Source organism: Eublepharis macularius, chromosome 1, assembly GCF_028583425.1.
Source record: "Eublepharis macularius isolate TG4126 chromosome 1, MPM_Emac_v1.0, whole genome shotgun sequence".
NCBI lineage: Eukaryota > Metazoa > Chordata > Lepidosauria > Squamata > Eublepharidae > Eublepharis > Eublepharis macularius.
Window position 1 is genome coordinate 172023657 of NC_072790.1, and position 14309 is coordinate 172037965.

General features: G+C 41.9%; 1 protein-coding gene across 1 annotated transcript in view; it reads left to right on the plus strand.

Annotated features, from left to right (window-relative positions):
• Positions 1–14309, plus strand: part of GLP1R (glucagon like peptide 1 receptor) — a 177627-nt gene that overhangs the window by 45667 nt on the left and 117651 nt on the right. The window contains exon 4 of the mRNA XM_054972289.1: positions 1527–1637. Within this exon, the coding sequence (XP_054828264.1) occupies positions 1527–1637 (111 nt within the window). The remainder of the gene's footprint in view (positions 1–1526; positions 1638–14309) is intronic.

The following is a 14309-nucleotide window of genomic DNA, read 5'->3' on the forward strand; positions in this document are numbered from 1 at the left end:
AAAAGACCCGACCCAAAACACAACCCTTTCTCCCTTCTCTCCCAAGCAAGCAAAAGGAAAGTTTTCTCTTGGCACCTAATGATAGCCACGCTAGGTTTCTAGTAATGGAGGGTGTTCCATAAATGCACTGTAAGTACAGAGAGGTCCTCTTTTGTGGTCAGCCACCTTGTTCTGGAAAGTGAGGATGTTATGTTAAAGGTATATCAAAAAGGCGTTTAGATATCACATTAGCCTTTGCTTCATCTTCTGACTCAGGTTCTGGGGAAGTTGATCTCTTCTCAGGAGGAAGTAGCAATAAAAAGAGGTCTGGGAATCACCATTTGTTCTAACAGTCATCCTGTGATGGAGAAATGAATGTTTTACTAGCCTTTTGGTGACATCATAAAGCCTAGTTTCAGGTGGGTAGCCATGTTGGTCTGCAGATCTGGGTGCTATAGCACCTTAAAGACCAACTAGATTTCTAGGTTATGAGCTTTTGAGAGTCAAAGTTCCCTTCTTCAGATATGAGGACTGAAAAAAGGAAGGAATCCTTATAATCCAGGCAGAGGGTGGAAGAGATACTGTAATTTGTCAGGAAGCTAGCTATAATACATGTTATAATTAGTTTGATAGAGCCGGGATGTAGAGTGCAGAAAATTAGTATCTGTAACGTGAGAAAAATCCTATGTCCTGATTTGACCCTGGAGGATCCATTGTTCCAAATTTGCAAATAAACTCAATTTAAACAATCTTGCATTGTAATTTTTCTTTGAAGTTTGTCTGCTTGATAGCTGCTGTTTTTAAGTCAGTGGTGGGATGTCTCAGAAGATTAAAATGTTCTCCCACTGGCTTTTTGAATGTTGTTTTTTTTAATATCAGATTTATGTCGCAAAAGAATAAGGACACTAATTACAACATGTATTATGGCTAGCTTCCTGGCAGTCTAATGGATTGGAGTCCATGCAAAGGAATGGACTCATTGGTTGTGATCAGAGCATGGATAGCTGTGGCTAGTCTCATCTGTTAAAGAAGCTGCAGCAGCCATGGTAGCCAAAGCTGGGTGTAGATTTAAAGGAGATGCATGTCTTCCTTTGTAGGCCCAGATCTGAAAGTTTCTCCTCAACCCAACCAGCTGCAAACCTGCTCCTTTGTCATAACATAGATCTTGAGTAGTTTGTACAAGTAACACCTCCAGCTATAACCATTGCTCTCACCTCAGTTGGAAACTGATGACTTGACTTGCTGTGCTGAAACAAACTGTAAAGTTGCAATGGTGGTGGTAAAATCAGCATCCCTGCCCCTGGTGTTTGACTGGGTGAGAGAATCTGATGAGGGAGGAGGATCCTGATCAGCAAGGCAGATCTATCTACCTGCTTAGTTCTAGTCTTATTGATTGTAACAGCAGAGAGCAAATAAGGTTAAGGGTTTTTTCCCCTTTACTCATTTTGCTTATACTAAAATAGATTTTTTTAAAAAAATAGAGATGATATGGTTATTGCTGCTCTCTTTTTGGTTGCTTTTCAAAGTATCTCTCTTTCTGTCTACAGAAGGCAAATTCTGCAACAGAACATTTGATGATTATATATGTTGGCCAGATGGCTTACCTGGCACCTATGTGAATATGAGCTGCCCTTGGTATCTTCCATCAGTGAAAACAGGCAAGTACTCTCAATGCTTACTTGTCTTGAGCAGACATCAGATGTGTGCTGCTTCTTATCCACCATCTTTTTCTGTTTGCAAAAGTCTCATTCTTACTGAGGTAAGTAAGCCTTTGTCTGGGTAGTGCTGCATCAGACTGCCAGTGAGGCCTCACGTGACAGACTAAAACCATTTATCTGCACATAGAAAATTAGCATGTTGGGGAGGAGAATTTGAAGGTAGCCTTCTGCTTGACTCGTAGTCTCAGGTGGTGCAGCCCAGGTGCACATTTTCCATTTTAGTGAGAATTAGTTCTGAAATTCATTCAGATTGCTTTCAGCACAATGATAAATAACCAACTAGTGGACTGGTTTTATTTTTAAAAAGACGTCTCTGCCATTACACTTGCACAAAACAGAAAAGCCAGAAGGTTTTAAACTGAAACATTTGTTTAAAGCATGTGTATTTAGAATTTAGGTACTCAAGTAAAAACCAGTAATTGTACTTAGATGAGATGGAGATCATAGATCTCCCTGCATCTTTTATAGAGTAATTTCAGCCTTATGCCCCAGTTCAAACCAGGGCTATGTGGGGAGTGATTCCTTTGTTGGTTTTGCTTGCTGAAAATGGCTCCTCTGTGTCATTAAAGGAACAAAGATGCTGCCTGTCTTTTGACTTTAAAGGGCAAAGAACTACACTGTGTGCATGTGCAGGCAGGGGCAGATTGAATTTGCATAACAGTGTGCATATGTGTAAAGTCAACATCTGTCTTTTCTTTCCTGCATGGACTTGTTGTAAGTATGAGCTTGGCATGACTGAAACTGGATCTCCTACTGATTTTTTAAAGAGCATCACTGGTTTCTCACAGTCTTACCTGTACTGACCCTTATATTCTGTTGTTTGGTAGTCTGCTCCATCTCCCATCAAGAGCATCCTCAAACAGCAAGGACTGTAGACCTCATGTATGATGGACATGTAGGCTGCAGAGGCAGTAATCCTAATCCTACCAAGGTCATTAGTAGATGTTTGCAAATCTGTTTTGCATGTCATTCTGCAATGAAGAAATCTTGTAGAAGCTTCCCTCCTTTCCTGTAAGATTGGAAACCTTTTTGTTGACTGAGGGTCTGGAATGCTTTAATGCAAGAGTAAATAACAGATAATCCCTGAACTAAAAACTGTTTTAACTCTCAAACATTATAGTTAACTAAAAGTAAAACACAGGGTGCTGTGGTGCGTGTGTTTGTGTGTGTGTGTAAATCTGACACATCTAAGATCACTTTTCTATCATCATCCCTTTACCTTTTACCGTATTTCTAAAATTCCCAAGTTCTTTTTGCATTGTTTGACAGTAACTGCCATTTAGGGTTATCTAAAAATTAATTTGACAAGCTCTTTATCTCCTTCTAGAACATTAAACACAAACAATATTTAAAGTACTAAATTTTTTTTAATGTGCAAAATTAATGTTTACTTCCCGATTAATTGATATAAGAGCCCATCAGCCATTCCAGTACTTCTTTTGTTAATTCTAAGCGGCTCTTATCCAATAATTTACTTGCTGGATTAAATGCATTCCCTCCAGCAACCCTATTTGTTTTATCTTTCTAGGGCTCTGTGGCAGTCATTTGGCTGCTAACTGCACTAAAAACTATCATTGCAGGAGAGAAACAAGATTTACCATAATCATGCACCTTAAATTATCTGATTGTGCTGTATCTTTCAGGTTATTTTTGCAAAAAAGTAAAAGCTAGATTTTCCTTAGGGTAGAGTAATTTGTTTTTAAGTGAAAATTATAATGTTTGGGTTTCCAAAGAGATGATCACTGCAGCATTACAACTCACTTTAAAAACCAATTAAGCCGCATACCCTATTGGATAACCTTTCCCTTTGTTCTGATAGACTTGGTGATGAACTGTGGCTTGTCTTGGCCTTTTGCATTATAAATAGGACAGGGGGTGTAGTTGCCTGCTTCCGTTAGACCTACACTCACATGCACACACACGCATGCACACGTGATATGCTCTTCTGGATGCATTGGTATGCCAGTTTCCTGCTGTGATCCTTTTCCTCCTCAGCCCTGCACAGCACAAGAAAGCCCATGCAGTTGTGTTTAAAGTTATTCTACCTTACTTGGAGATGTGAGGTTCATGGTTTTAAGGCCCTGCACCAGATTGCCTCAGCTCACTCAAATGTGGCACGTGGCATTATTTGTGGAGTAGCTACAGGGTCAGCCAGTCAGAAGAGGGTAGCAGGAGGCTACTTAACTTGCTGTGCCCTCTAATAAAGGGGCACAGCCCCTTTAAACTTGTTGTGCCCTCTAATAAAGTTACTGGCGGAGAAATCACAAGGGTAGGCTTGATGGAGCTTTCATGGCAGATCACAGTCATACGCAACCAGGCATGCTGTGAATATGCTGGATTAAGTCACACGGGTGTATTGATTGTATTTATATCACTTCTGCCAAAATGCCAGTCCCTGGCAGGTAGATCCCCTCAGTCCTCCACAGCAATCACACAAGTGTATTGGTTGAAGTAACATTATTAGAGATCCATCAAGTTCAAGGTGCTCAGACAACGGGATTGGTAGAAGTAACGTAAATGGGGTTGGTAGTGTTAGTTATAGGGAAGACTCCCGCCTTCAGGACAGTGACCGTTAAAGTTCTGGCGCGAAGGAGCCAGGGGGGTTGAAGGGGAGAAGATAGGTTTAGGCTAGACAGAGCGAAGAATGAAATCATCTCAGTTCCCAAGAAGAATACATCTCGAGCCTGCTGCAGCTGGCCTTCAAGGACACTTGCTCAAAGTGGCAGGGAAAGAGAAAGTAAATACTTGCAAGATAACCCACTGGCTTAGCATCAATAAGAAACTTCCCATGTCCGCAGACGATCTGCACATAACACAGAAAACATACATGGCAGATATGCAGAATGGCATATATGACAGTCATATTTGGGGTGCTGGAACAAAAGTAGTAGTGAGACTCTTGCTGCAGAAAGGTATAGTGTGGATAATGTCTATCCAAAGCAATATAATCTACAGATGCTTTGGTGTATCCATTGGTTTGCCCTTGGTATCTTCTCAAAGGTTGAGGTTGTACAGGCCTATTACATGCCATAGCTGCACTGTCATTCAATCTGCATATAGGCATATGTATGAAAGGTAGTTTCTTCTTGTTTCCAGTGACATGTAGAAATACCATGCCATTAAAAAGCAGCCTCACATTTCCTTTCTGTGAAGAACTTTGTAAACTGGGGAGTGGGGCACCCAGTGTGAACCTTGGCTAGAAACTGGAGTTTAGTGGCCCATAAGTGAAGGGTTTTTTATTTATTTATTTATTTATTTATTTATTTATTTATTTATTTATTTATTTATTTATTTATTTATTTATTTATTTATTTATTTATTTATTTATTTATTTATTTATTTATTTATTTATTTGTAGTCCGCCTTTCTCACTGAGCATCAGGGCTTATTACACAGTATGAGATTAGTACAATCAGTAGCACGTATATTTCCATACAGTTTCAAGGACATTTCCATAAACAACGCCATAGGGTAAATAGATACAAGTTTAAAAAGACATAGCGTTAGCAAGATTCTAATATAGAAGAAAAAACTGAAACAGAACATAATCACTTCTAGGATTGACATTAGACAACATAAAGTACAAGTAGTACACAGGAGTACATATTTAAAGCAACAGATAATATGGAAGGCAACCATAGTGGTGAAGTCTACGGTCCCTAACTCATTAGCGAAGCATCTGACACCCCATCCCTACAATACAGCCCTTCCATTTGAGTAAAAAGTCTTTTTGAATAATTCAGTTTTGCATCAGTTGCATCCTGGAAAGCCAGGAGAGTGAGGGCTCTCCTGACCTCCTCCAGTAGGTTGTTCCACAGGTAGGGGCCACCACAGAGAAAGGCCGTGTACGGGCTGCTGTTGATTTCGCCCATGTGCAGCTTGGCACCTGTAAGAGACCCTGTTCAGGTGAGTGAAGCTGCTGTAGAGGAACAGGGAGGAAGGCAGTCCCACAGGTATGCTGGACCAATATATATATACTGTTTATACCCTGTTTGCGTTTGCACATAAGTAAAAGCACTCAGTCCAAGGCAATACAATGTTGACAACTGCTAGCCAGGAGACTTTTGCTGTAATTTCTACTATCAGATCCTGGGGCACTTAGGATGCCTCAAAATGTGCAAAGCAAGGAGGAGAAAGCTGCTTATGTGTTTCCCTTGTTAATTTGTTTTCCAGAAAGCAAGCAGTCCAGCAATCTATTTCATAGAAAATGAGTATAAAATTAATACTCATTTAGACACAGTTCATCCAAAACTTATGATATGGAAGAAGGCAAGGCAAAGGAATACATAAGAGGATGCTTCTCTTCACTCATAGTAGTGCTAAGCGGGGCATGTTGTTTTTATTCAGGCCATTTTATAGTGTCCAACGTGACAGTGACCACAGCCATTCTAAGGGCTTTCTGTTCAATGGAGCAGCCATGAAGTAGAAAAGCAGTACTACTTTCCCCACTTCTCAGAACTCTAACTTCATCATAAAAGGATCATATTGCCAATTAGAGCAGGATACGGCAAAAATGGCATTCTGTACCGGATCCAGATTAACCATATTTCCAAAAATGTATTAGCATTATGGATGTACAAGCAGGTCATTTGTTTCATTTTGTTTTTATATGTTGTCATTGTAAGCTTTTTGCATTTTTTTTCACTTGAGTTTTTGGTGCGCCCAATTCATGTTTAATGCCATCAACACAAAATTAACGTTAAATATGGCATGAATGTAACGGGGGAAAAAATCCTGGCCAATGCTGGTCCACCATGCTGTCCCCAAAGCTTCAAATATTCAATGTCATTAGTTATCTGAGATTAGTGCATAGCATATGTATAGACATTGGTAATTATGCGATGTAGATACTTGCTTTTTTTAAAAAAGAAAGAAAGAACAAAATCCATGTAGTTGCTACTGATGATTAATTTAATGAGCCTAGACATCTGGCAGAAGGAGGAGAGCATGGCCTCTAGAGAGTGCTTGCCCTGAGAGATTTTTACGATGCGGGGATTTGCCTTGTTTGCACTGCACATACTCATGCTGGTTAAGAATTGGAATATACGTGCTGTCTTTCTGAATCACAAACCCTGTTGTTCGTCAATCCACTTCACACTCAGAGAAGCTTCAGATACTCCCGTAGCTTTGTTGGCTTGTGACACATCCTGCTTGGCAATCTGATTAAAAGAGAATGGTGAGCTGCAAATGAGAGAATTTTCAACCTTCTAGTCTGTAGGCTTCCTTGCCTCTTCTGGTGCATCCTGTTCTTATCATAATCCACACAGGCTGTTCCCATTCCATATATTTTTCTCTTAGATAACTGTCTTGCCTCCCCTCTTCCACTTAGAAAATGATGTTTTGTATATTCAAGTCAGGTATGTTTAAAGTTTTTTTCTGGGTATAAATACTGAGCTCATGATAATTGAAGGGAGGTTTCATTTCTTACCTTTACTCCGTCTTCACATTCTGGCCACGGAGAGTCTTTTTAAAGCCTTTAAAAAGATCATATTTGGTGAAGCTCTTTGTTTTTGAAGGGGACACCTTTTTCCTGAGAAATTTGCAGAGGGGTAAATTATGCAGAGCACAACCTATGCCTCTTGATAGAATTTGGTCAAGAATATAATCTCCAAAGAAAAATGGAACTTTTCCTTTTAAGGAAGATATGTCTTTGGTGACTGACAATGCATTCTCATTTTTTTTACATTTTATAATTTAAGTCCACTGCCAATAACACTGTGTAGACCGAGAAAGCTTAGAGTTGCTCGGGTAATCCATTTTATAGTTTATGACTCCTTCAGGACCTAATATTTATTGTCTAATGGCACTAAATCCTCTTTAATAGAAAATCTTCTAGGGACACAAGTTCCAAGCAAGATAGGGGGGGGTGCATGCGCGTGTGTGAGCGCGCGTGTAAAGATCGTGTTTTATGCCCTCTGGGGCATATGGAGTTCTCTGCAGATTGTTGCAGCATAGCTATGTACCAGTCCAGGAGCACTCTGACACATTATGTGGTGTCCTTAAGGTTTGCATTTGATTATATGGAACCCAGAACCCAAACTGAAGTGGAAATTTTCTAGATCCCTAGAATGGTGTACTATATCTCCTTCTCTTTTATCGGCTGAAATATTAGGCCAGCATAAAATGGGACAGCAATAATAGGCTCATTGCGCCTCTGATTGGATGCGAGTCTAATGTGCACCATTCCTATCTGAGTAATCTTTACTGCTATTGTGAAGGATACAATTGTTATTGGAAGGTTTGACTGTAGACATGGGTCATATGGAGTGCTCTGCATTCTGGCTTTGGATATGTAGTGGCCTGTTGATTTCCTCTACAAGATGGTATATTAATCTAATAATTGCATCATGCTGTTCAAAAAGTGAATGTGCTACTTAGGCTGGTTTAGCCTCAGGTGAAAGTTGCGTTGGAATTTCTCAAGGTCTCTTTCTGTAGACTTAGGAGATGTCCTTGATCTATAGGTAGAGGAGATGGGAGCTGAGGAACTTTTCAAAGTCAGTCATAAAAGATATGTTGATTAGAGATGGGCACGAACAGGGGAAAAAAACCCGAACACGATGTTCATTGTTCATTGCCATCCACGAACAGTGATTCATGAACACCAACAAACATGACCTGTTCATGAACATGTTTGTGGTTGGATGTTCACTGGGGCCAGAATGGCCCCCTTGGGACTTAGGGAGTCCATATTCGCAGGGAGTGTTCAGAAGGCTCTCCCCCAGCCATCATCCAAGTTTGGTCAAGAAACCTGCCCTGAGCAGGCAGCAGGACTGGTAATAATAATAAAGAATAGCTTGGCCCCAGAGCCTGGCAGCAGCCCTGGAACCTGAGGGTGGGTAGAGCCCTACCCCACCACTCCCAGAAATCTGACCTGAGCAGGCAGCAGGAAAGGTAATAATAATAAAGAATAGCTTGGCCCCAGAGCCTGGCAGCAGCCCTGGAACCTGAGTAAGTAGAGCCCCACCCCACCACACAGAAAAAATTCAAGCTCCAATGCACTCTCCCTCTCCCTCTCAAATGCCAACAACAGCTTTCTCCCACTCCACTGTCTGCTAAAACTGAAAGTCAGAGCTGGGAACACAGTGCCTTTTATAACCAGAGGTCCCATAGAGAAATATAGGAGGTCTGTGATTGGCAGTCAGAACTGCCTAACAGGGTTTGGAGGGATGAGATTGGTGTTCCTATGGCTACAGAAGACCCCCCTCCCCCCTGCTCTTTGCTCCCATGTAACAAAATGGGAGCTCCAAATCACTCCGTAGAGGGTAGAATTTTCTTGGGGTCAAGGAGTACTGAGGTAATCTCTCCTCAGTGCTGTCCCTTCTAACAAGAGCAGGACATGCATCTTTCCTCTTGTTTTGGTAACAATATTGATGTTGCAGAAACTAGAAGTTTGTGGGGGGTAGAGTTCTGGTTGTCTTGTCATTAGTATCTAGCCACCAATTTCTGTATAAAAGGTAGGAGTGCTGTATGGGAGCATCCAAAATTTAGTGAAAGCTCTGGTTTACTTACATGTATGTAAACCAATGGGTCCCATATTTAAAATGGAACTAAAATAAACTTGCCTTTATCTTCAAAAAAGGAAGATGAAGATTGTAAAGCACTTGCGCATGTTAAATTCCAAACAAACTATTAACAGGTGGTTGTTGGGGGTTTTCCGGGCTGTCTTGCCGTGGTCTTGGCATTGTAGTTCCTGACGTTTCGCCAGCAGCTGTGGCTGGCATCTTCAGAGGTGTAGCACCAAAAGACAGAGATCTCTCAGTGTCACAGTGTGGAAAAGATGTAGGTCATTTGTATCTACTCAGGAGGGGTGGGGTTGAGCTGAGTCATTCTGTAAGAGTTTCCCAGGGTGTGGAATGCTAATGGCGGGAGGCTTCACTGTATCCTGAGGCGGTTCTTTTGCATATGGATTGGTGCTTGATGTGCTAATCTTCTCTGCAGGGCTATTGTCGGGTGTGGAGTGTTTTGTTGGCCTGGTGTTTTTCAGAACTGGAGCCCATGCTCTGTTCATTCTTAAGGTTTCTTCTTTCCTGTTGAAGTTTTGCTTATGCTTGTGAATTTCAATGGCTTCCCTGTGCAGTCTGACAAAGTAGTTGGAAGTGTTGTCCAGTATTTTGGTGTCCTGGAATAAGATACTGTGCCCTGTTTGAGTTAGGCTGTGTTCAGCCACTGCTGATTTTTCAGGCTGTCCAAGTCTGCAGTGTCTTTCATGTTCTTTTATTCTTGTCTGGATGCTACGCTTTGTGGTCCCGATGTAAACTTGTCCACAGCTGCAGGGTATACGGTATACTCCTGCAGAGGTGAGGGGATCTCTGCTGTCTTTTGCTGATCGTAGCATCTGTTGTATTTTTCGGGTGGGTCTGAATACTGCTTGAAGGTTATGCTTTTTCATAAGCTTTCCCATCTGATCAGTAATTCCTTTGATATATGGCAAAAACACTTTTCCTGTGGGAGACTGTTTTTCTTTGGTTGTTTGATTCATCCTGGGTTTGATTGCTCTTCGGATTTCATTTCTGGAGTAGCCATTTGCCTGAAGTGCGTGGTTTAGATGATTAATTTCCTCATTGAGAAAGCGCGGCTCACATATCCGTCTTGCACGATCCACTAATGTTTTCATTATGCCTCTTTTCTGTCGGGGGTGGTGATTGGAGTTTTTGTGTAAGTACCGATCAGTGTGAGTTGGTTTCCTGTAGACCTTGTGACCTAACTGAAAGTTTGCTTTGCGGATGACCAAGGTATCCAGGAATGAGAGTTTTCCCTCACTTTCTTTCTCCATTGTGAATTGTATGTTCAGGTGGATGTTGTTGAGATGATTCAAAAACTCCATCAATTCTTCCTCCCCATGGCTCCAAATGATGAATGTATCATCCACAAACCGGAACCATACACTGGGTTTGTGGGGTGCTGATTCTAGAGCTGTTTTTTCAAAATGTTCCATGTAGAAGTTTGCTATAACTGGGCTGAGTGGGCTCCCCATGGCCACCCCATCCATCCCATCCAAACAGGGCACAGTATCTTATTCCAGGACACCAAAATACTGGACAACACTTCCAACTACTTTGTCAGACTGCACAGGGAAGCCATTGAAATTCACAAGCATAAGCAAAACTTCAACAGGAAAGAAGAAACCTTAAGAATGAACAGAGCATGGGCTCCAGTTCTGAAAAACACCAGGCCAACAAAACACTCCACACCCGACAATAGCCCTGCAGAGAAGATTAGCACATCAAGCACCAATCCATATGCAAAAGAACCGCCTCAGGATACAGTGAAGCCTCCCGCCATTAGCATTCCACACCCTGGGAAACTCTTACAGAATGACTCAGCTCAACCCCACCCCTCCTGAGTAGATACAAATGACCTACATCTTTTCCACACTGTGACACTGAGAGATCTCTGTCTTTTGGTGCTACACCTCTGAAGATGCCAGCCACAGCTGCTGGCGAAACGTCAGGAACTACAATGCCAAGACCACGGCAAGACAGCCCGGAAAACCCCCAACAACCATCGTTCTCCGGCCGTGAAAGCCTTCGACAATACATCAAACTATTAACAGCTTCACTTCCACATTTGCCAAGTGCTAAGATCTATGAAATGGAATAATTTGCCTCTCAATGGGCACACAGGCTGTGTAATTTTACACAGTGACTTGCTGATAAACTGTTGCCCTTTCACATTGCTGTATTTTATTGATAACTTTCCTCTTGGGAACTCTTTTGCTATAGGCCACATATTCCCCAAAGGAGATGGGTCCTTGCTACTTAGTTTGCAAGTGCAGCAGATAAAAGTTTTGTTCTCAAACATGCTGTAGATGTTGACTTTTAGAATTTCTATTCATCACGTTAAATTTTTATTTGAGCAAGAACAATACCCTTACTGGAGTTATGTTTATGAGGGAACCTACTTTTTATGGCTCTTTCTTGAAGATAATGACAGCCTCTTCTGGCTCTCTGCCACATTCATTTCGTACTTCTGGGGCTAATTTACTTTGCTTTTTGACAAATGGAAAAACGTGAAGTGAGTTAGGGAAGAACAGGAGCAAGTTCTCCATCAGCATAATTGCTTTTGTGGCAAAAAATTGGCTTTGCTTATATGAAACAGCTTGATGATGATCATCCCTGAGGACTAATTAAGCAAAGGGAAAGTCCCTGTTGAATGAATACAAATGCAGAGCCTCCTGTGAACTTGTCTTCTCTCCCAGTGAGTGGGGATGAATGGGAGTCACTAGGACTTCCAGGATTTAAATATAAGAAAGGACCCTCCATATGTGGATTTTGATTTTTTTTTCTTTTGCCTCTGATAGGCAAAAAACAAGCAGGACTAATTTTGGCAGTACCTCCAGGGCAGTAATAATGACCCAGCTTCCATGCATGCATCCCAGCATTATAAATAGACATGGGCACGACCCAAAAAAAAATTACTATTAAGCTGTTCATGGATCTGGGCTGCCGCCAAACACAGGTCACCAATTCTAACCAATCAAGTCTCGTTTCCAGTCCGGAATTGAGAATCGGGGAGGCCAGCGCCCAGGGCAACTGTAGTCAGAGTCTTGCATGCGCATGCACACATGCGCACTCCTGAGTCGCCCCCGCCCACGCAGCAAGCCAGCTGTCCCGGTGCGCTGTGGAGCTGGTGGCAGCGCGAGTGACTCGGAGGCTGCCCGCGCCGTTCACCTGCCCCTCAAGACAAGGGGCGGCCGGCTTGCCCGCGCGCCCCTTGTCCTGGGGAAAGGCGAATGGCGCAGGTGGCCTCCCAGCCTCCTGCGCTGCCTTTTGCCTTTCCCCAGAAGAAGGGGCAGCCTCCCAGCCTCCCGCGCTGCCTTTTGCCTTTCCTTTGTGCCCATGGCTTCAGAACACCCCCTTCCCCCTCCCTCCCCTGGGTTGCTGCTCCGTGGTTGGAAGGAAGCCTGCTAATCAAAGAAAGCTGGACTTCCATTCATGTTTTGAGGGCGACAGAAGGAGGGCAAACACAGCTCATTCCCCTGACTCCGTTTCCCCGGGAATAAATTACTGGCGCCAGAGTGTCTGCAATTCCGAACAGAAACTGACCCATCCGATCAAGTCCCGAACAAGCAAACTCCCGACTGCTGGATCGGTTGCCGTGGACAGAACCGATTAGCTGAGTCATGATGGCGCAAACGCCAAAATCAGGGGGGTTTTGAAATCATAATTCAGATTGGGCCCATCGGTAATTATAACATGTGGATGCCAAAGATGGATGCCGCAAGCTGTAAAGCCTCCTAAGAAATCTTAACTTATGGGAGATGTACAAGAGGGGAAAAGGTATTTCCTCTTCAGAGGCCCAGGTATTGGTGTGCTTCTATAATGTTTTGTATGCATAAACTTTAGTACTAATAATTAAAGCATAATTCTTGTGGGTGTAAGCGATAGCATAGGAAAGTGGGTTTCACTAGGACAATGTTGTGGTATTGAGTTAAATGTTGAAGATGGCCATTAGGTTGCTGATGCCCAATTCAGAAATGATTGTCCAGTTTAATACTTTTCTGCTTTGCAGTACTGCATTAGATCTTTATAATTACCTAGAGAAGAAATTTGGAAGCAGTACAAATGTGTTTAATCTTTAGCCATAGAAACTGGCTTCTTCCACTTGCTGTTGGCTCAGGAGTATTCTAAAGCGCTTTTATCACTTATCAAGATCATTTTCAGAGAACTCGCTGTGATTGCAAATGTTTCTGCCTCCATTGTGCTTACAGTGGAAACAAAATGCGGCATTAACGAGTGGTGGTGGTGTAAACTGCTTTGGATATTTTCAACAGAGGTGCACTCTAGAAGCTTAATAATTAGATACTTGTACAATCTGTGAAACAGAGATAATTAACTTCCATTGTGTTTTCTGTGTGACTGATAAACATTCAACAAGTACAGACTTAAATTTATCAGAAGAGAAGAAAAGAAATTCCTTTGTTGGATATATCAGTTTTTGCCATCAAAGTGCAAGCCACTCTGTTAAGGAGCAGAAAGTCAGTCTACCACTGCAAATAAATCTGCTGTTATTCATAAACAGCAGATTCACCACAGTCTTCTGAAGAAAACTGTTACCTTTTCTAGAACATTTTCCCTGTCGAGAATTAAGAAGAGTTATTAAATTTAGGAAAGCTTATGATGCTCAGCACGCACAGTGCGCTGAGAGAGAACTTGACTCTGCATCCTCTCTCTCAACTTGTCTTTCCCTGTCTGGATAAAATGTGATAGGCTAGAACATGCTGTAATTTGTTTCAAAGATAAATTATTTGGCAATTTATTCTAAAGGACAATTGGGTGACTAATCTCCCACCATTCCTGACACACAGCAGTAGTAAAATGCAGATCAGGTTGGTTATTTTAACGGGGAAAGCATTTAATTTGTTTTTTTATTTCCAGCATAAGAGAGCTAGCTAATGAAATATTTGTGAGCCTCCTGGCATGCGATAACATATTTTTCTCTATATAAAAGTGTTTCGCCAGATGTAGTATTTGATGTGATTTACAAGCTCATCCAAGAACAAGATAAATGGTGACATTAACTCCAGTCCTAACTGTTGGCCTCTCCCTTCTGTCCTTTATCAGCAGACAGGGACTGCTTGGATTCTAGGCACCAATCCATATCTTTAAACAT